General features: G+C 40.5%; 1 protein-coding gene across 1 annotated transcript in view; it reads right to left on the bottom strand.

Moving 5' to 3' along the window:
* LOC145390993 (arylsulfatase H-like) overlaps positions 1 to 25,736 on the bottom strand; it is a 145,448-nt gene that overhangs the window by 117,974 nt on the left and 1,738 nt on the right. The window contains exons 2-3 of the mRNA XM_080265725.1: positions 13,445 to 13,562; positions 9,346 to 9,474 (exon numbers count right to left, since the gene is read on the bottom strand). Of these exons, the coding sequence (XP_080121851.1) occupies positions 9,346 to 9,474; positions 13,445 to 13,562 (247 nt within the window). The remainder of the gene's footprint in view (positions 1 to 9,345; positions 9,475 to 13,444; positions 13,563 to 25,736) is intronic.

Raw genomic sequence — 25,736 nt, forward strand, 5'->3', positions numbered from 1 at the left:
TGAATCGGTAGAGGTGGCCTGCAGTCCTACCGGACCCAGGTTCAAATCTCTGCTGGGGCAGGGAGCAGTTTAAGGATTTGAATTTCATTAATGCAGACTTTACTGATCTCCCAAAAGACCCGCCGACATGTCGTAAAAATACCCCCGCTAATACCAATACACCAGTCCTGTATGAGACAGCCCTAGCATCTATTCAGTATGAAAGGAGGACACCAGTAATCTGGTGTATGGATTATATTTTTTACTCGTTTGCTTCTCCTTCCTCTGTTCTGTTTATATATATATATATATATATATATATATATATATATATATATATATATATATGTAGATAGATAGATATAGATAGATAAATAGATAGATAGATAGAACAACCATGAGGACATCACTTAACCTTGTCACATATCCACATTGATCGTGAACCATTCACTTATATGTCCATTTACCCTTACATATTCCTCACTACCATCATAAAACCTCTTGACTGCACCTAGCAGCTTACCATCTACACCGTATATACGCAAAAACCTTCCACAATCCTTCTCTGCTTATTTTGTCGTATGATTTCTCCAGATCCATAAATGACATAACCACCTTATATTCCTTCTCACAAGCCTTCTCCACAGTCTGTGTCACTGTAAGTATTTGATACACATGACGTTTACCACTCTTAAAGTAACCATGTTCGTCACTCAATAGGACTTCTGATCTCTTACTTTCTCTATAGTAATTCTTCTATATACTTTCCCTACCACACTCAATCGACTTTTGCTACGATAATTCTTGCACTCAACTCGCTCACCTTTATTTTTGTACGAGAGTACAATCACTGCCTTTTTGCACTCTACTAGTACAGTCCCACTCATCCATGCCTTCTTACATTTCTCACCAAGCACTTCTTTCCGCTTTCTCCGCTACGCTTAATCATCTCTGCATACATCTCATCAACCTCAGCTGCTTTCCCATTTTTCAGTCGCCTCGCACCGTTCTTCACCTGTGCAAGTGTCAAGTTTCCTGGCACTACATTCCTTCTCTGTACACCCCCAAAATAAATCATGTTAAAAGTGGCTTTGCTCTCTCCATTCCCGTTCATCAGACTTTCAAAATTTTCTTTCCATCTGGTCCTTATTTCATCCTCATGGGTTAATAATCTACTACTTACAGTATATCCTTCACATTTTCACATTTCTTTCCACCGTCACTTCTATATTTGCGCACCTCTTCCCAGACTAACTTCCCATTTTCAGAGTAATTTGCATTCATTTTTCTCCCTAGATCATCATTTACCTTCTTTTTCCCCTTCACTAGTCTCTTTACGTGCTTCTAGCTCTCAGTATCTTCAGTTCTTTTTTATAACTGAACCCTTGTCCTGTATCCAGTCTGGCAACTTCTTCCTCTTTTCCTCCACTGCTCTCTTAACCTCTTCATCCCACCATGCCGTAACTTTCTTCTTTGTTGTTACTCTTGCCGTATCATACACCGCTTTAGCATTCATAACTAAGCTGTCTCTATAAGCATTCCACGAGCTGTCCAGATCCATTTCATTCCAACTCACTGATTCTGACCCCTCACCTACTCTGGCCCTATATTCTCCTGCTATTTCTTTGATCCTCAACTCCTCGACTTTCATTCTCTCTCTCTCTCTCTCTCTGTGTGTGTGTGTGTGTGTGTGTGTGTGTGTGTGTGTGTGTGTGTGTTGTTACGGAACAGAGAAAGATAATGTACACTTTAAGTGAGAATACTAAAAATCACTACTGTCCCGTAAAGTTCCAGGTTCAAAACAAAAGAGTTAGGTAAAATTACAAGTTAAAGTTTAATGCTCAAACTAACAACAAAACATTCAGGACTCATAAGGATAATGTAATGGCAAAAAACAGGTTAAATATATGGTTAACTGCAATAGCCTCTGTTAACACGAAATTAGCGAGAGTAAATTTATCTAAGTCAGCCCTGATAAAATGAAAATACACCAGGTAATGCTCAGTTAATGCAAGATAAATTATTACAGATACAAACTATTATCAAAAATGACTGACATAAAACCCAACATTAATCAAAAACCTCACTACGCCTAAGAATTAACCTTATGCTACACAGTACAAGAAAAAATACAACAGTTATACTCAAATTACACACAGCTGCTAGATGTTTGGAGATTTCTTGAGCACTCACAATAATAATATCTGTACAGGGGAGGACAGAGATGTGAACAAAATGAGGAGCAGATCTAAGTGGCCATGATGCAGAGACTGAGCTCATTATATAGGGGCCGGCAGAGCTTGATACAACTTGTAAGAAGGACGCGCAAATGAAGCCATGGGGACAAAGAGCTGAAAATCCCGCACTGAACTCCAGAAATGACGACTTACTCTACTATAACGGTAGAAGGGGGGGACTGAGGCAGAACACGCTCGTGATCAAACATGCAGCATACTGTGCGTTAAAATTACACAAAGGATGATGAAATCATAGGCTATGTAACACCTCCCCACAAAGAAAAAAGAAATTTACAAAGGAAATTTCTTATTACTCTAAAACAATCTGTATATGGCACCACAGAACATGCAAAAGTCCCTCCCAGTGCTACAAAACACGAGATCTCCCCAGCACGCTCAGTCACAGGTACTTGCCAGTATCCCTTTAACAAATCAAACTTACTTATGTACCTAGCCTTTCCGATCTTGTCTATGCAATCTTCCACACGAGGGAGAGGGTAAGTGTCTGTTTTAGTTATCTGATTAACACGTCTGTAGTCGATGCAAAGCCTCTGTGACCCACCTGGCTTAGGGACTAGAGTGACAGGAGAACTCCACTCGCTCTGACAGGGCTCAATCATCTTGTGGTCCAACAGGTAGCCAAGCTCCTTCTGGATGAGAGGAACTTTCACTGGGTTCACACGGTAAGGAGGCAGTTTAATTGGCTTTGCGTCTCCAACCTCGACATCATGCATCAACACAGTAGTTCTTCCTGCAGTGGCACGGAACACTTGCGGGTACTCCTGCAGTAATGCCGAAAACTCCTGCCTTTCCTCGGGAGGTAGATGAGAAAGCTTAGTCTGGAGATCATTCATGATATCAGGATTCTTCCCCAAACTATCACTCTGGCTCATACTGCATGGGAGAGCTTCACTTGCAGACTCGGGTGGAACAGCTACAGTGCAGACTGGATTATTTTCGTCCCACCTGTGATATAACTTTAGCATGTTGATGTGACATAGTTGCTTGCTCTTTCTACGATCTGGTGTGGCGATGACATAGTTGACATCACTGAGTTTCTTCTCCACGAAATAAGGACCACTAAACTTGACCATGCACTGGTAGCAGAATCAAAACCTGATCTCCTGGCTGAAAGTGGCGTAACCTGGACTTCTTATCATACCAAGTCTTCATCTTTTCCTGAGCAGCTTCTAAATTCTCTCTCGCCAGCTGTAAAGCAGTGGACAGCCGTTCTTTGAACTTCATCACATACTCCAGCAGGTTGACGTCATCTTCCTCCGACAGCCAGCATTCCTTGAGTAACTAAAGGGGTCCTCTTACTTCATGGCCAAACAGTAGTTCAAAAGGTGAGAAGCCCAGTGATTCATTTGGAGATTCTCTTGCGGCAAATACAGCAAATGGAAGACCTTTGTCCCAGTCTTTCTGATGTTCCAAACAGTATTTCTTGAGAATCGATTTGAGTGTTTGATGATATCTCTCCAACGCTCCTTGGGTCTGGGGATGGTAAGCTGAAGAGGTGATCTAGGTGATGCCCAACTCTTTCAGAGACTGCTTGAAAACATTTGACATGAAATTACTTCCCTGGTCTGACTGTACCTCCTTGGGCAGACCAAACTTTGTGAAGAACCCTAGCATTTCCTTAACCACATTCTTTGCTGAGATATTTCTAAGTGGAATGGCTTCAGGATAACGAGTAGCCATATCAATCAGGGTCAACACATAAGAAAATCCTGAAGAAGTCTTAGGAAGAGGGCCCACAATATCCACCAACACACGGGTGAAAGGCGCCTCAAAAGGAGGAATGGGAACTAGAGGTGCAACCTTTTCGGTCTGATTACACTTCCCCACAACTTGACAGGTGTGACAAGACTTACAATACCAGGAAACATCCCTGAAGATACCTGGCCAGTAGAAGTGTTTCAAAATGCGTGCCACAGTCTTCCTCACTCCAAGGTGTCCTGCCAAACTGGAATCATGAGCCACTCTAATGATATCCTGCCTACAAACACGAGGGATGACAACTTGATGTACAACCTCCCATTCACAGTCGGCTGATGCTGTTGGGGGTCTCCACTTCCTCATAAGTACTCCTGACTTTACATAATAACAAGTAGAAGCACCGGCTGACTCTTCTTCACTGTAAGCAGAGTTAGCTAGACCTTTCAACTCAGGGTCAGCAACCTGCAACTCAACCAACTCTTGACGAGACAAATTATCAACACTACGGGGTACTGCCTCATCTGGTGAGTGGTCCAAATTAGCAAGAAAAGTGTCAGCTAGGATAACATCATCATCATCATTATCCTCTAAATCACCAGTAACTTTAGACTTAGCCCTAGTGACAGCACATGCAGGGAACACATCAGGGACATCACATTCCTGGGTCGCAGCCACTGGCTCACTAGACAACTGAGGAACTGGACACACTTGACTTCCACCAATATCATTTCCAAGTAAGAAAGTTACACCTGACATTGGGAGTGTCTCAACCAACCCAACCATAACGGAACCATTAACAAAACCAGACTCTAAATTCACACTGCACAGAGGGACAGAGAAGTAATTATTCCCTACACCTTGTAAGATTACAGTTTCATCAGAGGAATTAACATTAGAGCCTAGAACACTGGTCAGCATAAGGGATTGGCAAGCACCTGTATCACGATATATTTTAACTGATTTCCTGTCATTACTGTCCAGAGGACTGACAAAACCATCAGACAGGAAATTAGCACATGAACTCTTGAGAGTGTCACCCACGTTACTGCTCAAAAGAGGAGCTCCATCATGAGAATTGAAGTTACCCCTCAAAGCAGGTTCAGTTAACTCAGTTAAAGAATTCTGGGAACTCTCAAGAGTGGACACTAGACCAATTGACTGAATATTTAAAGACTCCTTTTTCTTCACATCACGCTGTCTCCTGAAACATCTCTCCGTAGTATGACCAAGCTTACTACAATAAGTACATTTACTTTTCTGAAATCTAGAGGTGAAGCTGGTATTTACTTCCTGAGAAACATCATCCTTATTCTCTTTCCTGTTACCTGTACTCTGAGTAGAGGCAACGTACTTACTCTCAGCTTTCCCTTTTTCTCTAGAATATCTCTTGTGAATGAGAACATACTCATCAGCTAAAACTGCAGCATCAGACAAATTATCTATTCTTTTCTGATCAAGATATAGGCTTACATCTTTACTAATACACCTTTTGAAGTCCTCCAGCAAAATCATCTGCTTAAATTTGTCAAAATCAGAATCCACATTCTTAGAATTTAACCACTGCTCTAACGGATCTTCTTTGATTTTTGCATACTCAACATGGGATTGCTTATCTTGCTTGTAAGTTGTCCTAAATTTTACTCTATAGGCTTCAGGAACAAGCTCATAGGCCTTCAGAAACAAGCTCTTAACTACATCATAATCATCAGATTGATCCTGAGGCAAAGATGCATAAGTTACTTGAGCTTTACCGGTGAGAACAGTTTGAAGGAGTACTGGCCAATTCTGTTTGGGCCAATTAAAACCTGTAGCTACCCTCTCAAACAACTGAAAATACTTTGTTAAATCAGATTCAGTAAAAGGAGGGACAAGTTTAACATTTTTAGCCACATCAAAATCATCAGAGCTAGATGATCCAGTTCCACCTTGTTTCATGCGATACTCATGGTCTGCCTGAATCCTAGCAATTTCAACTTGTGCCTCAGCCTCTTTAGAACGGGCCTGAAATTCAGCCTCCTTAGCACGAGACTCCTGCAGGGCTAGCTGTAACTTAGCTAATTCAATCTGCGTTTGCTCATTTCGAGGAGTTACATTAAACAAGCTTTCATTAATCATGTCAACAATTTGATCTTTAGAATGATGAGAGCGAACAGCAATTCCCAATTGTTGAGCAACAAGCTTAAGTTCATTCTTTGTTCTGTTTTCTACATCACACACTGTTTGCACATTTGACAAAAAATCTTTGGCTTCATCAAGTGTAGTAATAGTAGACATCATGAATAAGTAACAGTCACAAAATATCGAGCAATATCCTTATGATAATATCCTGAATATCCTGATAAGAGGTCGCCAAATTTATGTTACGGAACAGAGAAAGATAATGTACACTTTAAGTGAGAATACTAAAAATCACTACTGTCCCGTAAAGTTCCAGGTTCAAAACAAAAGAGTTAGGTAAAATTACAAGTTAAAGTTTAATGCTCAAACTAACAACAAAACATTCAGGACTCATAAGGATAATGTAATGGCAAAAAACAGGTTAAATATATGGTTAACTGCAATAGCCTCTGTTAACGCGAAATTAGCGAGAGTAAATTTATCTAAGTCAGCCCTGATAAAATGAAAATACACCAGGTAATGCTCAGTTAATGCAAGATAAATTATTACAGATACAAACTATTATAAAAAATGACTGACATAAAACCCAACATTAATCAAAAACTTCACTAGGCCTAAGAATTAACCTTATGCTACACAGTACAAGAAAAAATACAACAGTTATACTCAAATTACACACAGCTGCTAGATGTTTGGAGATTTCTTGAGCACTCACAATAATAATATCTGTACAGGGGAGGACAGAGATGTGAACAAAATGAGGAGCAGATCTAAGTGGCCATGATGCAGAGACTGAGCTCATTATATAGGGGCCGGCAGAGCTTGATACAACTTGTAAGAAGGACGCGCAAATGAAGCCATGGGGACAAAGAGCTGAAAATCCCGCACTGAACTCCAGAAATGACGACTTACTCTACTATAACGGTAGAAGGGGGGGACTGAGGCAGAACACGCTCGTGATCAAACATGCAGCATACTGTGCGTTAAAATTACACAAAGGATGATGAAATCATAGGCTATGTAACAGTGTATAGATACATAGAGAGAGAGGTTGACAGATAGATAGATACAAATACAGGTAGACAGATACTTTGTGCGTGTATAGGTACATATTTACGTAAGTATGATACCTTCTGGCTTACAGACTCAAGAGTCTGGGCGGGTAGCTCTGTTAGCACGGTCAAGCCTCGCTTTATGGGTCCAGAAGAACAAGTGATTGATACGGCTGATGACAAGCCACTATCTGAGAAGTGACCCACCAACACGCAATGCTTCAAGGGACGATATAGACGTGATAGGTTTTTGGAATGTGCAGTGAAATGTAGAGAAGGAATTTTGTGTTGGAGTGGCTGTTTTTGTGAGTGGGAAGGTCTGTATTTGTCATCAAGTGAACCTCAATAACTCAAATGTATCCATTACAGGACATACTAATGCACCCTGTTGAACGGCGATCCCCAGGTAGGACAGAGCCCAGGTCAAGAGGATTGTTTGGCACATACACTTCCTTCCCAACCACAGTTAACTGTATTCTTGTCTACTTAAGAAATCTCCGTAACACCTCTGGCTTAGTAACTTATTTTGCATATTACCCATTAATCTGCCTTCACCATTATCACTCTTTTTCTGTGTCTGCCCTCTTCTCTTCCTATTTCTTCCATCTTTCCTCTTTTCATTTCAGATTTCTTACGTTGAGTGACAAGCCTAATGGTTTCCTGTAAGCCAGGAAATCACTTACAACGCTGGGTGGTAACCATATAACTAACTCATGCGAGTTCCCTGCGTGTCAGCAAGTGAGTTGGCAGAGGGTTAGTGCCCCTTCCCGTAAAACAACTAATTCAAAGACTAACGCCACCCCTTACGGGATTATGGCGTCTGGCAATAGATAGATAGACCCATTAATATTTTTCTTATTATATGTGTATCATATTAATGGACACAGATGTTTACATAAAATATATTATTTTAACACTCATGATGAGACTTGCTAACGTGGCAATTCTTATGTAAACCTTTCACTTCAGTGACGCAATTTCATTTCATTCCTGACACCAGCAGACTATTTTGTTCAATTTCGGAACGGTGTCTAACAGCTAAGGGATAATTGAAGGGTACCTCTAGCCCCCTACGGTTCTAAAAATCCTAAGCTCAGTATAATCGTCCGGCTAAAATGAGTATTAAACGAAAAATACGCCACCGAGTGAAGGGGTTAAGCAAATTTTGTCTTAGGTTTGAAAATGCCAAGAGTACCGCTTCGTCAATTTTCCTGGCAGAGTGTAAGGTCGACTTATTTTAAAATCAAATGCCACTTTTGTTCTGCCAAGTTCATGAGTAGCAACCATAAACTTAGGCCTCCTGCAATTCACTGTGCAATGTCCACTAAGTAGCATCTCATCATGTGTTTCTGTGAGCTGCGTACCTTGCGTGCTTAGTACCCTCCTCATCTGACCAAGACACGACCGAATAAATGTGTATATTAAGCATATTTAACCTACCGCTCCCCACCCTAAGCTCTGGGTGGGAGAAATACCTTAACCCCTTATTCCTACTGCCTCCAGATGTTGCTGGTCAGCTCATGGGAGACTTCTACTGAATGGGTTATTGATGTTATGTCATATATTTCCAGTTCTGTTAGTCTATAATGAATTGAATTAAATGTTCTTGTGATGGCAAAAATAAAAAGATATGTGCCATATCGGTTTGATCTGGTAAACCAAACTTAACCAAACCTAATAATGTGATTACTAACTTTGCAATCCTGGCCTTGCCTAATTTAACATTACCTGCCCTTAAGCTAAGTATAAGCTAACAAGAATAATGACTGATCAATAAACACTGTGACGTAGTTAGCTCCAGTAATCCCGATGCTATGATGACGTGACTGGGTCCGCTGGCTGTGAAAAACAGTACTGACTTCTCTCTGGCATCTTCCACCAGAATTAGTCTCACCTTACCTGACATACCGCCATTGTAAAAGACAAAGCCTGACTTAATCTAACATTGCCTGACCTTACCTAACCTGACTTAACCTGACACTCGAGTGCTATAAAAAGTCCTAACTTAACCTAACCACTGCTAAGCAAACGAATACGAGGACTGACTTGGGCCTCGTCCACATACAATTCGTGCCGGTGCAGGCGGGAGTTTTACATATCTAACTTGCAGAACTGTCTCCACTGGATGCGGGCTGGAACTTCTGTAGGTTACAGTGATTCAGAACTCCCGTCCACACCAACAGGCATTTGGTGTGGATACGGCCTTAGCCTAACCAACGGAAACAATTGTGATAACTGACCCACAATCGCCGTGGTGTAATTAGCCGCCTGTAGCACCTCTGCTATAGTGACCTCATCCTGGGGTAGGCCTGGTCCACTGGTCGTGAACGCCAACACTGGATATTGTACCTTCGCGTCCTCCACCAAACCTGCCGGCACAAGGATTAACCGTTTAAAGATGAAATATATTTGGAGTTCACGCATGCTACCGTCAGACGATTGCATTCAGCATAGGAGACCTTTGTCGATATGAAGAGGTTCATGAGTTCGAAATGACTCTCCTAATCTGGTTAAAATAAAATGGAGATGTAAAGAACATAGCAAAAACACGTCATCGAATTATTGAAGATTAGTTAGTTTCGGGTAGATAAGCGTGGGTGACTAAAAACGTCTGGTGTTTGTGGGGAAAATTTATCGAACTAAATAACAGAGCTTCAGGATTCTTTAATTAATGACCGTGTGGTGTGTGTGGTGTGCTGTGGTGTGGTGTGGGAGGGTGATTTTGTGTGATGTTGTTTGGTGTAGTGTTGTTTGGTGTGGTGTGTGTGGTGAGGCGTTGGATGGTAATTTTGCGTGGTGTAGCGTGGGAGGGTGATTTTGTGTGGTGTGGTGTGGTATAATGTGTGGTGTGGTGTGTGTGTTGCGGTGCTGTGCGGTGTGGTTGTATGATGTGGTGTTGTGTTGTTTTGTATGGTGTGGTGTGGGACGGTGATTTAGTGTGGTGTGGTGTGGTGTGATGTGTGTGATGTGGTGCAGCATGGTCTGGTGCTGTTTGGCTTCACAAAAAGTGAAGACCCTTGGGTTCAAAAATAGTTTGTGAGAAAGAGTCGGACAAAACTGCGCCGATAGATGCCCCCACGTCTAAATAAATTAATAATTACATAAAGGCCGAAGAGTTTTGAAGGAAGTAAGAGAGTTAAATGGGTCTGTTACCAACCCTCCTGCACTGCTGTTGTTTCCTCAGATGCATTATATTATTTGGTGTTAGTGTGCATAAGGTAGCCATATGTTAGTATGGATAAAGTAACTATATGTTAGTATGAATAAAGTAGCCATATAATAGTATGAATAAAGTAGCCATATGTTAGTATGAATAAAGTAGCCATTTATTAGTATGAATAAAGTAACTATATGTTAGTATTAATAAAGTAGCCATATGTTAGTATGACTAAAGTAGCCATATGTTAGTATGAATAAAATAACTATATGTTATTATGAATAAAGTAGCCATATTTTTGTTAATATTAATAAAGTAGCCGTATGTTAGTATGAATAAAGCAGCCATATGTAAGTGTGAATAAAACAGCCATATGTTAATGTGAATAAAATAGACATATGTTAATGTGAATAAAATATCCATATCAGTGTCCATAAAATAGCCACCGGTGTGAATAAAACAGCCATATGTTCGTGTGAGTAAATTAATATATGTTAACGTGAATAAAATGAACATATACTGGTGTGAATACAATAGCTATTGGTTAGTGTTGATAAAACAGCCATAGATTAATGTCAATAGAACTGCCATTAGTGTGAATAAAATAGCCGAATGTTAGAGTGAATAAAATATCCATTAGTGTGGATAAAATAGCCACTAGCATGAATAAAATAGCCAAATGTTAGCGTGAATAAAATACCCATTACTGTGGATAAAATAGCCAAATATTAGTGAGAATAAAATAACAATATGTTAGTGTTAAGAAAATAGCTACAGTATATGGTAACGTGAATAAAATAGCTATAGGGTGGTGTGAACAAAACAGCCATATGTTATTGTTAATATAATAGCCATATGTTAGTGTGAATAAAATAGCCATATGTTAGTGTGAATAAAATAACCATATGTTAGTGTTAACAAAATAGCTACAGTATATGGTAGCGTGAATAAAACAGCTATAGGGTGGTATGAATAAAATAGCCAAATGTTAGCGTTAATAAAATAGCCATATACGTTAGTGCGAATAAAATAGCCATATGTTAGTGTTAATAAAACCGCCATATGTTAGTGCGAATAAAATAGCCATATGTTAGTGAATATAATAGCTATATGTTTGTCTGAGTGAAAGTCATACAGTCATACATTAGTGTGAATAAAATACTCATACATTAAAGTAAACGAAATTCTCATGTTAGTGTGAATGAAATCGGGTGGTGTTAGTGAGACTGAAATCGTCTGATGTTAGTGTGACTGAACTCGTCTGGTGTTAGTTTGACTGAAATCGTTTGCTGTTAGTTTGACTGAAATCGCCTGGTGTTAGTTTCATTGAAATCGTCTGGTGTTAGTGCATAAAATTGTTTGGTGTTAGTGTAAAGTGTTAGTGATTGAAATCGTCTTGTGTTTGTGTGATTGTAATCGTCTGGTGTTAGCGTGAATAAAATTATATGGTGTTGCTGTCACTGAAATCGTCTGATTTTAGTGTGATTGAAATCGTCTGGTGTTATTGTGAATGAAATCGTTTGGTGTTGGTGTTAGTGTGAATAAAATCGGCTGGTGTCAGTGTGAATGAAATCATTTGGCGTCAGTGTGGATGAAAGCGTTTTGTTATATTGTGAATGAAATCGTCTGGTGTCAGTGTGAATGAAACTGTCTGGTGTCAGTATGCTTAAAATCGTCTGGTGTTAGTGTGAATGAAATCGTCTGGCGTTAGTGTGAATGAAATCGTCTGGCGTCAGTGTGAATGAAACTGTCTGGTGTCAGTGTGAATGAAATCGTCTGGTGTCAGTGTGAATGAAACTGTCTGGTGTCAGTGTGAATGAAATCGTCTGGCGTCAGTGTGAATGAAACTGTCTGGTGTCAGTGTGAATGAAATCGTCTGGCGTCAGTGTGAATGAAATCGTCTGGCGTCAGTGTGAATGAAATCGTCTGGTGTCAGTGTGATTGAAATCGTCTGTTGTTGGTGTGACTGGAATGCGTTAGTTCCCCTCCGTTTGCTAAAAATTTATTTTCTCAGTAGTAAGCTGTCTTGTGTGTAAATGGATAAATTATTTAAGTTTTCTACAAAAATCGTCTAGTAGAGAAGGTTGATAATGAAGATGAAGAAGATAATTATGATGATGATGATGATGAACGAGATGCGTGTAAAATTAAAAACCCATCACATGAATGTAATCATCTGGCGGAGAAGGATATTGATGATGATGATGATAATGGTGATGGTGATCTAGGTGCTTTTACAGATAACAACTCATGACATGATCATAATCGTCTAGGGCAGAAGGTTAAAGATGATGATGATGATGATGGTGGTGGTGGTGATGGTGGTGGTGGTGATCTACTATCCATTTCAGACCCTATGAGGCATCGTTTTTCGCAAATATGTTCTAAACAAACAGTTGGATCAATATGACATTTTGGCACAGCTTGTTTGACACCGTCCCTTAATTTATGGCACTACAGTGCATTGCCAAGTGTGTTTCATTAAGGAGTTTACACTTGGCTTTGAAGGCGAAGCTGGCAAGAGCCGAGTAGACATTCGGACAGGGGAAGACGGGAGTGGAGGGAGAGGTGGTGGAGTGATACACGTCACAACTACGTCACGTAAAACCTTCCCCCGTCCGAATGTCTTCTCGGCTCTTGCCAGCTTCGCCTTCAAAGCCAAGAGTAAATTCCTTAATGAAATACACTTGGCAATGCACTGTAGTGCCATACATTAGGGGACGGTGTCAAACAAGCTGTGTCAAAATGTCATATTGATCCAACTGTTTGTTTAGAACATATTGCGAAAAACGATGCCTCATGGGGTCTGAAATGGATAGTAGATGCGTTTATAGATAGCAACCCATAACATGAATATAATCGTCTAGCGCAGAAGGATAAAGACCATGATGATGATGATGGTGATGCTCACGTGTTGTTGGCTGGTCTTCATTGCCAAACATATCGGGGTTAAGCAAAAAAAACAACCCAATATACAGAACGTGTCTCCTGGCTCTGAAATTAATGCAGACTTTAACAACATCATTTCGAAAATTAAGCTGAATAATATGATCTGGTCATTGAGGATAAAAGTAATCACCCTGAAAAGAGTTATAAAGAGGGTGAGAAGACTTGGCGAAATTACTATATCGCGCTGGAGAGAGAGAGAGAGAGAGAGAGAGAGAGAGAGAAAGAGTAGTTACCATATCGTGCCGGGTACCGTGCAGTGAGGAGCGCTGCTCGGCTGGGGGTACATACAGTAGCAGCCGCTAGGTGGTGGGTTAGGCGCACACCCTCTGATGCTAGCCTAGAAAGAGATAACTAGATAGATAGATAGATGGATGAATGGATGGATGGATGGATAGATAGATAGACAGAAGGACAGATACATAGATAGATAAATGCTACTAATATTTCTACCTCCAAAAGTATTGAATTCTTGGTGTCTCACTTAACAATGCCCTTAGCTGGACCTCTCATGTCAGATCACTTGCTACAATCGCCTCAAAGAAACCTGGATTATTGTACAGAGTCCGTAACTTCTTCAATGATGAGCAATTTATATGAGGCATGTGCGCTCTCAGCTTGAATATTGCTCACCCTTGTCGAGTGGATGTGGAGAGATTACATTAAAAACAACTAGACAAAATTCAGAACAAAGCTGTTGGAATTATTAATATCCCTGCTATTATAAGTAAACTACCTCCCCTACAAGTAAAGAAGGAATATTGTTTCCCTTGCATTATTTTACAGGTATTTTCGTGGCAAATGCTCAGACTAAGTTGGGTCCATTGCGCCACCTCTCCATGCCTTCCCTCGTGCTACATGGGCATCTGGTAGCTCTCATAACTGGAATGTCACTCAGCCATATTGCAGAACTTCTGGCTATCAGAATTCTTTCATTCCCCGAACTGCATCTCTCTGGAACTCGCTTCCCCAGAGTTGTTTCCCTCCAAATTTCAACCCACAGCTGTTCAAGTCTAACTGTTACAGATATTTAATGAGTGGAGGACACCAGTAATCCGATGTATGGACTATTTTTTTATTCATTTGTTTTTCCTTCCTCTCTTCTGTTATTTAAAAAAAAAAAAAAGATAGACAGTTGTTTCGATAGTAGGTAGTTGGCACATATTGATATAGATGGATGGATGAATGGATGAATGAATAGCTAGACATACAGATGGAAACACAGATAGATTGATGGATAGATGGATGAACAAATAGGCTGGTTGATCGATTGATAAAAATGATAGCGTAGTTGATGTTTGTATGTATCATTGACTGAAAGATGGATAGGTAGACAGACAGTTTGGTTGATATGCATCTGGATGGATAGGTAAAGAGATGGAGAGACAGGAGAAAGATAGGCAAATATATACACAGGAAGAAATACAGGGACAGGTATATGGATATTTGAATGAATGTTTGTACTGTATGCTCTTTATAAGCTAAATGGATGAATAAATAGGAAGACATAAAAAGATAGATAAATAGATATACTGACAGATAGATGGAAAGTAGATAAGCAGACAGACAAATAGATATCCAGACAGACAGACAGACAGGCAGACTAAAAGACAGATGGATATACTGACTGACTGATTAACTGTTTAAGTGAGTGATGAAGAGACAGATAGATAGACGGAGATAGACAGATAACCAGGTAGACAGATGCGTAAGCATAAAGTTAAGTAGATAGAAAGGTGGAAGTTTCATATGTATTTAACAACGATTAGCTTAAACGCGCCTGATTTGGATGGGCTGTAATGCTACTGATCCTACCTAAAAGAATTTTCTCTCTCTCTCTCTCTCTCTCTCTCTCTCTCTCTCTCTCTCTCTCAAGGTATTTCCCATTATACTTCCCATCCCAGGCTGTCAAGTGTTCCTATTATTCCTATTTTTTCCTATTTTTTCAGAGATCCATATATTTTCCTATATTTGAAGCCCAATTCCTATATTTTTCACCAAATTCCTATATTTTTGAAAATGCTGCCGATTAAGTGCATTGATGTTCAATACAAATTGGACATTTTGTGTTGAAATCTGTGTCAGTGTGCTGATAATCAATGGCTATAGCTGTAATAAGTATCATTTGCAGCGAAGGATCCTGATAAAGTGTTATCTGTGGTCATCCTGCATTAATCTTAATAATTATGTACTATGATGAAGCTTGCTATTTGCAGATTTTTTGTAGATTTTGAGGACTATAGCTTTTGAAAAATCATGCCCAGTGGAAAGACACAGTATAATCCATCTTGGAGGTCCCCAAAAGTTAGCAATGGTGACTTCATAGCTGGTGTTCTAGCAGCTCTGCATCTGTGTATTCCGCTTACTGCAAATTGTGTAAAACAGATATATCAGTTGATAACTCTGGTGTAAAACAGTTATTACAGCATGTTAAAACAAAAAGGCATATCGAGGTCAGAAATGTTGTTCATAGCCCAGGACAGACCAAACTTACAGCAACCATGAAAGGAGACACAGAACAGCCTGGAACAAGTGCTAGCTCAAATTTGGCCATTTCACACGACTCAACAGGTGTTCTTAAAGCTGAAACTATCTGGGCTTTGAAAGTTGCCAGCTCAGATATGAGCTACAGATCATGTGATGGTATTGGATCTACGTTTAATTCCATGTTTCATTGTCTAATTTCTAAAAACTTTCAGCTGTCTCGCTCCAAAGTGTCGTATGTCATTTCAGATGGATTAGGATCTTATTCTCAAAAACAGTTAATCTATGATGTAAATTCAAGTAAGAACCCTGTAACTCTTCACTATGATGAAACCACCACAGCTCAGGTATGTAAACAGATTGACTTAAGTTTCCGCTTTTGGTCTGAAGAACAGAATGAAATTGTAAGACGTTTTTATACAGCACTGATGTTTGGACATACAGAAGGTGCTAAGGTTGCTACTGCCATGGTGGAACAATTAGAACAGGATGGAGCAAACCTATCCTAAATACTAACATTAAGTAGTGATGGACCGAATGTCAATAAAAAACAGTTGATGACATTTAGATGTGAGGTGGTGATTAAGGGCTGGCTGTAAGGGGAGGTGGAGGCCAGGACCATATCAAAATCAGTGGCTATTAGAGGAAATCATGAACCTATTGTCAAAAACATTTTTTTGCTTTTTTTGTCTTCACTGATCCATCTATTTAAAATTTTCAATATCTGCATTTTTCCTCATATTTTGCTACTATAATAAAGCCCTTTTTGGCTGCAAAACCTTGATAATGATCCTATAAATTTCCTATTTTTTCCTATATTTTTCACGTCAATTTCCTATTTTTTGAAGCCCAGAATATCTATTTTGCACCAAAATGCACTGGACAGCCTGCCATCCTTATAAGTCAACACCAGCCTGCCTCACATCAAGGGTCGTGTTCTGAGTAGCTTTAGAAATTTCGTGGTTCCATTTTCTTAGTGGCATACTCTGCACATAACTCCTGAATATTTCCTGGTGTGTTATTAATGAAAAGTATACCGATAATGAAAAGGTATAACTGAAGGATATAACTAAAATATATGTATATGAGAATGTGAAGGTGAAATATGGAAAAATATTTTTTTTTTTTTGTACTTTTGTTACCTCTTCCTTACCGATTTATTGGACGGCTATTACAGCTAAATATCGCCTTGTACCGTACGTTATTAATGTGAAGCATGTCGATACCAGAATGATATAAGTATAGTCGGTTTACTCTAACATGGCCTAAAACTGTCACGCCCCAACCACGGATGCTGAGTTATAACAATGGATTAACGCTGGAATACTATGCTAGTCACGAAAAGATTCTATGGAAAGGGTGCAGAGTTCGAGTATTGTCTTTTTCTGCCGATGAGTCTTGTGAAAAAAAGCCGCAAGTGGGTTAAGAGCGGGGCAAAGTTAAGGAAGAAGGGATTAACATACAAGAGGATGTCGAGGTATAATATGCCAAATAAGTAACTTATGAAAGTTTACTATGCTATTTTTACACTAATCTGGCCTAAAACTGCCATCTCTTTATCTTGAAGAAGAAGAGTTGTTAAAATAAATCACTACGAATATGATACTAGTCATGACGTGCTATGGAAAGGATATAGAGTCGTTGCTTTTCCTTCTTCTGCCATTTAGATACTTGAAGTAAGCTGTAAAAGGATGACAATCTGGGTTAAATTAAGATAAAAAGAGTATACGAAGCCCTCTACGCCATAAGAATTCGGCCGTGTATGTCCCTGCATAATGCCAGACCCCAGGGGTTATGATTATCAAGGAATTTAACCTTTCAAGACAGAGAACGTTGTTAATATTTTTTCTCGTTCCCTTCAAGCGATTTTATTCAGTCTATGGACCATTTTCACACTGTGTTAGAGGGGATACATATAGCTAATATTCACTCCATTGCTAAGAATGGTCAATTATACGTTCAACAAGGAGGAGCATTCAAAGAGTGCAACACCCATAACCACCAACTTTGATAGATTACTCTCAAAATCGGATTACATATTTCATTTTTGCTTAACCTTTAACCTTTCCAACAAATTTGCTTTAAATCTGATTTAAAGTGTTTGCGATGACTTTGCCCAGTTACCTCGATCTTTAACATTTCCCTGTGACCCTACCCTTTGAATGATTGTTCTCAAAATATCTTTACCTGAGTTAAAAACTAAACCTTCCCACAAAGTTTCGTCTGCATCAGATAAAATCTGTGTAAGTTAACTTTTTCATATGACCTTGACCTTTGACCTATTGCTCTAAAAAAGTTATCATTTTGGGTCATCCTAAGTACATCTACCAGACTTAATCCAGTCAAGATCAAAACCGGCTCAAGTAATTTTCTTCATAAACAGACACACGGGTTGAAATTTGACCTTACCTTGTGACCTTGACCTTTCACTGATAGTCTCCCAAAGTAAATCTCTTCTCTCATGCATGACCCGTAACACTGACTGGTTGATCTGATAAACAAAAATATTTCATAAATCCCTTTTCGTCAACCTTTCCTTAAGTTTGGTCTATGTCAGGTAAGAACTGTTTAAGATGACTTTGCCTCGTGTCATTGCCCTTTGACCTACTGTTCTATAAAGAAAAATAACTATTCCTTGGATCATGCTCAACCCATTCACCAAGTTTGGTTAAAATCGTATCAGAATTGGGGTAATTTTGTTAATGCAAACAGGAGTCGAACTCTAATCTTGCCTTGTGGCCTTGACCTTTGATTGTTCTCGAAACTGAATCACACCATTCTTGCCTTACCGCCAAAAATTTCTCCAAGTTTATTTAAACTGGTTAAAAACTACTTTAGCTGACTTTGCTAGGTCAGCATTTGACCTTGCCCTGTGACCAAGACTTTGACCTTACGTTCTAAGTAACAACAGGTTTACTCACTGTTTTGCCAAATTTGGCAAAAAATGATTAAAAAACTTTCACTGTGCTTTTTTTCATACATACACACACACACACACACACACACACACGGACAACCCTCCCCCCCAACACACGCACGCTTATCAAACGTAATACCCATCGTTGCTTCAAGAGTCGCGGGTTAAATAATATTATGTGGTGGTTGATTGATTATAATTAAGAGACGTGATCAGACTGAAGGGGTTAACCGTTCTGCAGGAAAAGTGTGTCAGTATCAGTATATTGTACTTTTAAGATTTTTTTTTTTTTTTTTTTAACGCTGATATTCACTCTACTACATTTGTTGAGTCCTTGTTACCTGCATGGGTGAGAGCAACAGAATAAACAAGTGTGGCGATTTTTTTTTTTCATTTTGTTCCAGCCCAAAGACGATCGTGCTTAAGTTAGGAAAGACCTCTCGTACTGAAAGAATTAATAAAGGATATAGCTATCGGTTGCTTCTACAAAAATACTACTGTCTGAATATGGCAACAATACCCTAAAACGACGAAGAAAGATGTCACTGTATTAACATTAAAATTTCTTCAGCTGATATTTTCTGCCAGCACTGGCCTCAATACTAACATGGCAAATGGGCCTGATGGAGTCCCTCCTCTTGTCCTTAAGAATTGTGCTTCTTTGCTTACACCCTGCCTAGGTAAATTCTTTCGCCTCTGTCTGTCAACTTGTACCTCTCCTTCTGGCTGGAAGTTTGCTCTCATTCAGGCAGTCACAAAGAAGGGTGACCATTCCCAACCCTGTAACTATCGCCCAGTTGCTTTAACATCCGGTGTCTCAAAAGTTTTCTAGTCTATTCTTAACAGAAAAATTTCGAAGCATCTTTCCTATCACAACCTTGTTTCTGATCGTCAGTATGGGTTCCATCAGTGACGCTTCACTGGCGATCTTCTCACTTACCGTTCAGGTTCCTGTCATCCTCATTTTGGGCTTTTGGCGAAAGCTTTGCCATTGCCCTTGACATCTCAAAGGCTTTCGATCAAGTCTGCCATAATTCTTTAATTTCCAAACTGCCCTCTTACGATTTCTATCTTTCCGTCTGTGCCTTTATATACTGTATAGCTTCCTTTCTGGTCGTTCTATAGCCGCTATTGTAAGTGGCCATCGTTTTTCTTCTAGATCTAGCAACAGTGGTGTTCCTCAGGGCTCTGTCCTATCACCAACTCTCTTCCTTTTATTCATCAGTTACCTTCTAAACTGTACATCTAACCCTATTCACTCGTACGCTGATGATTCCACCCTTCACCTTTCCGTTCTGTTCCCGCAACGTCTATCTCTTTTGTTACTTCAACAAACAACGGATGAGGCTATGGCACGCCTAATGTCTGACTTGGCTCGTACCTCTGACTGGGGTAAAAATAATCTTGTTTTTGTTAATGCATCAAAGACTCAGTTTTTACATTTATCAATTCGTCAAAATCTTTCACAGGAGTACCCACTAGTGTTTAATAATACCCAGCTCAATCCTGCATCATCCTTGAACATGCTTGGGATTTAAATCAATCAGAACTTATCTTGGAAAGATCATATTACATCTGCAAAATCTGCTTCCAAGAAAGTAGTTGTGTTAAGCCGACTCTGTACCTTCTATACCCCTGCACAGTTGTTGACTTTATACATGAGTTTTATTCGCCCCTGTGTAGAGTACAACTCTCATGTGTGGGGAGGCTCCTCACAAACACCTCTTCTTAAAATTGGGTGGAGTCAAAGGCTTTTTATCTCATTAACTCTCCCCCTCTTACTGGCTCCCTTCAACCTCTGTCTCTTCGCCACACTGTGCATCTTTGTCTCTTTTCTATCGCTACTTCAATAGTCACTGCTCCTGTGAACTGTTTGCTTGCATCCCTCCACCTCTACGACGGGCGCATAGCACCGATCTACCAACAAACTCTCATCCTTTTTCTGTCTAACTCTCTAATGCAAGAATTAATCGTTTCTCCCAGTCATTCATTTATGCAACAAATCAGCTCTGGAACTGTCTCCCTCTGTTTGTATATCCTGCTAGTTATGATCGCCAGTCTTTCAAACGCAGTGTGTCGAGGCATCTCGAAATGAACGGATCTTGAATTTGGCTCTCTTATATTGTTTGCTTTTTTCTTGGAAGGAACGGTTTGCGGGCTCCTGGCCTTTGGTTCCTTCTTCCTTGGATTTAAAAAAATCTAAATAACCCATGTGCAGTATATGTTGCAAGGATCTCATAACGTTGTACGTCAGTGCTGTCAAGTGCAAGAGACCAGGTAAATCATGTGTTGTCACAGAATGAGTTTCCTGGAGACAAACCTTGAGATATTTATGACGAATTCAGTTTTAACAAGAGATAAGGGTAAGTAGTATTAAACAACCTCTTCCCACAAGCAACCTCTTCGTCGCTCCAACCGTAGTTTTAAAGTGATGAGGTGTTCATCTTACGGCGCGCGAAGGGATCTGTCTCGGTTAAAAGTGCTGGAAAATGAAGCTGGACCATCACCCGTCTTTTCACAAATATCATCGTATCTTGTTTTACACTGATACCATATTCATGTAACTAGTTATTACCTTAACATTCATGAAATGCATCTGCAGTTTTTAGAAATGTTTGTTAATTTTCTTTGTGTGTGTGTGTGTGTGTGTGTGTGTGTGTGTGTGTGTGCGTAATTCACCGGGTCGGTCAGGATCACTTGATGGTCGTGATCGTCAGCTTTTACCCTCCCGGAAGGGAGCTGATAGCTCATACAGTCCGATTTAAGGGCAAGGCTGTGACCTTCACACACGCACACACCCTTCCCCTTGCTCAAGGGGGACAGTAACCACCCACTTCGTCAGTGAAACTTTTCGCAACCTGAGCAAGGCACGAACTCCCGTCTACCAGATGCCAAGCGAGAACGTTACCACTGAGGCAGCGAGCGATGTGTGTGTGTGTGTGTGTGTGTGTGTGTGTGTCTGATACTATTTTTTTTATGGATTTTTAGGAGACTGATGTTACACGTTTATGATCAAACTCCTGCTACATGCACACATCCCAGTCGTTGACTTCTACCATTTCCAAGTTACCTGTGTCTCATACTGTGGTGATCCAGACAACTTCATCGCTTATTTCCAAAAGCGCTATATCTAACAGATTTGTACACCAGTCCACTTGTCATTACTGTTTTCAGAAAGGAAAGCACATGGTATAATATAGGGCCGTGGTTAGGATTACTACCGTCACCGCTAACCTAACTTAACCTAACTAACGTACTTCTAACATAGCTGAAAAACCAGTCATAACCACTAAATTCTAGCGGTTTAAGCTGAATTGTAGTTCTAACCTAACTGAACGACCAAACAAAACCGCTAAATTCTAGCTAGTGAAATCCTAACCGTGGTTAGGATTACGGTAATCGACGCGAAATTTTAACTGTCGTAATCCTGATCTATCTATCTATCTATCTCTCAATTGCAAGACGCCTCAATCGCATACGGGGTGGCCACAATCAAATCGCCTCCACGTCGTCCTGTCCCCCGCCATTTCATTGCCCTACTCCCAACTCACCCCCCCCCCTTTCTCATATACCTCTCCACTCCATCCCTCCATCTCATCCTCGGCCTCTCCCCCTCTCCACCTCACTCCCATACACTCTCCTCGTCAGTCTCTCACCCTTCATCCTCTCCACATGGCCAAACCACCTCAGTATGTTCCTCCTAACGCTTCCTATCACATCCAAATCCACACCACAACGCTCCTTTATATCCTCATTTGTCAGCCTGTGTCTCCCTGTGACTCCACAGGCTCCTCTTAAATAACTCATTTCCACTGCTCTCACTCTTGACTTGTGTCCTTCCAACAACGTCCAAGCTTCACTTCCATACGTTAGAGCTGGTAACACAATACTGTCATGCCGTAACTTTTTCACTTCCATGCTCACTTCCCTGTCTCGTATCACTGCTTTCAAGGAACCAGCAACCTTTCTTCCTTGTTGTACCCTTTCAAGCACTTCGCCCTCCAAACTTCCATCCTTACTCATCACACTCCACAAGTACTTAAACGTACTCACATTTTCCATTTCCTCAACATCCAGCCTCACTGTACATCTACTGACTTCACGTCTCTCAAAGACCATCACTTAACTCTTCCCTACATTCACCCTTAGATGCCGTTTCTTACACACTCTCCTAAACTCATCCACCATGCCTTGCAGCTCCCCTTTGTCTTTACTTAACATAGTATCATCTGCAAACAACAGTACAGGGAGTTCCCAAACACTACCCTCTCTCACTAGGGCCACTCCAACATCCACTGCCCTACCTTGTATCTCTTATTACTCCATCCATGTACAGATTGAACAATCATGGAGACATGACACACCCCTGTTTCAACTCAACCTTCAAAGAGAAAAATTCATTCGGTTCACCATCCAGAAGCAGTGCAACCTTAGCACCGTCATACATACTCTTCACAGCATTCAACAACTTCCCATCTACTCCATATATTGTTAATACTTTCCACAATCCTTGTCTATCCACCCTGTAATATGCTTTCTCCAAATCCATGACGGCTGCATACAACTTCATTCCCTTCTCTAGAAACTTTTCCACTAAACATCTAAGAATGAATATCTGATCTACACAACCTCTTCCCTTCCTAAAACCTCCCAGTTCTTTTCCAACTAATTCCACTGTTATTTCCCTAATTCTGTCAATAAGTATCCTACAATACACTTTTCCAGTTACACTAAGAAGACAAATGCTCCTATTTTTTTTCTTTTTTTTTGCGAGGAAGAAGGAACCAAAGGCCATGACCCCGCAATAATAGTTCCCTCCAAGAGAAAAACAAAATAAAAGAAAGAGCCAAATTCAAGGTCCGATCATTTAGTGATGCCTGAACACACTGCGTTTGAAAGACTGGAGATCATAGGAAGCAGGAAATACAGACAGAGGGAGACAGTTCCAGAGTTGACCTGTTACATAAATGAAGGACTGGGAGTAACGGTTAACTCTTGTATTAGAGAGTTGGACTGAAAAGGGATGAGAGTTTGCTGCTACACGGGTGGTACACGCTCACTGTAGAGATGGAGGAATGCATGTAGACAGTTCAGAGGAGCAGCAACCATTGAAGTGGCGATAGAAAAGAGATAAAGATGCAACAGTGCGGCGAAGAGACAGAGGTTGAAGGGAGTCAGTATGAGGAGGAGAGTTAATGAGACGAAAAGCCTCTGACTCCACCCTATTGAGAAGAGCTGTATGTTGGGAGCCTCCCAGTACATGAGAGTTGTGCTCCACACAAGGGCGGATAAAACCCTTGTATAGAGTCAACAATTGTGCAGGGGTAAAAAAGGAATGGAATCGGCTTAGCACACCTAATCTCTTGGAAGCAGATTTTACAAGAGATGTAATATGATCTTTCCATGATAAGTCCCGAGTAAATGAAACTCCAAGCATGTTCAAGGATGATGCAGGAGTAAGCTGAACATCATTAAACATTAGTGGGTATATCTGTGGAAGATTTTGTCGGGTTGATAGTTGTAAGAACTGAGTCTTAGGTGCATTAAAAACAATCAGATTATTTTTGCTTCAGTCAGAGATACGAGCCAAGTCAGACATTAGCCATAGCCTCATCCCTTGTTTGTTGAAATAACTGCTAAGAAGGACGTTGTGGGAACCGAATGGAAAGATGAAGGGTGGCGTCATCAGTGTATGTGTGGATATGGTTAGATCTACAGTTTAGAAGGTCATTGATGAATAAAAGGAAGAGAGTTGGTGATAGGACAGAGCCCTGAGGGACACCACTATTGATAGATCTAGGAGAAGAACGATGGCAGTCTACAACAGCGGCTATAGAACGACCAGAAAGGAAGCTAGAGATGAAGGCACAGATAGAAGGATAGAAACCGTAAGAGGACAGTTTGGAAATTAAAGATTTATGCCAGACTCGATCGAAAGCCTTTGAGATGTCAAATGCAATGGCAAAGCTTTCACCAAAGTCCCGAAAGGAAGCTGACCAGGATTCTGAAAGGTAGGTGAGAAGATCCCCAGTGCAGCGTCCCTGACGGAACCCGTACTGACGATCAGAAAGAAGGTTGTGATAGGAAACATGCCTTAAATTATTTGTATTAAAAATTAACTCAAAAACTTTAAAAATACAGGATGTTTAAGCAATAAGACGATAGTTAGAGGGCTGGGAATGGTCACCCTTCTTTGGGACTGCCTGAATGAGAGAAAAGTTCCAGCAAGAAGGAAAGGTACAAGTTGACAGACAAAGGGGAAAGAGTTTACCTAGGTAGGGTGTAAGCACAGAAGCACAGTTCTTGAGAACAACAGGAGGGACTCCATCAGGCCCATATGCCTTGTTAGTATTGAGGCCAGTGATGGCAGAAAATACATCAGTTGAAGAAATTTTAATGTCAACCATGAGGAAGTCAGAGGGCGGAAGGGATGGAGGAACAACACCGGAATCGTCTAAGGTAGAATTGGAGGAGAAAGTCTGAGCGAAGAGATCTGCTTTATCAGTAGAAGAAATAGCTACAGAACCATCAGAGCAGAAAAGAGGAGGGAAGAATGATGAGGTAAAGTTGTTAGATAAGTTTTTGGCAAGGTGCCAGAAGGAGCGGGAAGAATCCGAGTTGGAGAGTTGAGAGCATTTAGTACGGATGAAATTATTTTTAGCAGAGCGTAGAACAGTCTTAGCACGATTCCGGGCAGAAACGTAAAGATGATGTGATTCAGGGGTGGGTTGGCTCTGGTACATTTTGTAGGACCTCTCCTTGTTGTGGACAGCATTAGAAGAAGTGTGATTAAAGCAAGGCTTTCTTGTGTTAGACAAAGGATACGAGAAAGGAATGTATGCTTCTATGTCTGAGAGGATAACCTCCGTAATGCGCAAGGCACACTCAGATGGCTCCCAGCCATGGAAGTAATAATCATTCCAGGGAAAATCAAAGACGTACTGCCTGAGGGCTTCCCAGCGCAGCTCCAGAGTGCCACAGACAGCATTTCTTGGGAGGGTTCACAGGCCGTACCGGAGTGATAGGACAGGTTAAGGTGATAAGGTTGTGATCGGAGGAGCCCAATGGAGAGAAAAGATTAACAGTGTAAGCAGAAGGATTAGTTGTAAGGAAGAGGTCAAGTATGT

Source organism: Coenobita brevimanus, chromosome 16 (genome assembly GCF_032717465.1).
Source record: "Coenobita brevimanus isolate Jiangsu-jjx chromosome 16, ASM3271746v2, whole genome shotgun sequence".
In the NCBI taxonomy this organism is placed as follows: Eukaryota; Metazoa; Arthropoda; class Malacostraca; order Decapoda; family Coenobitidae; genus Coenobita; species Coenobita brevimanus.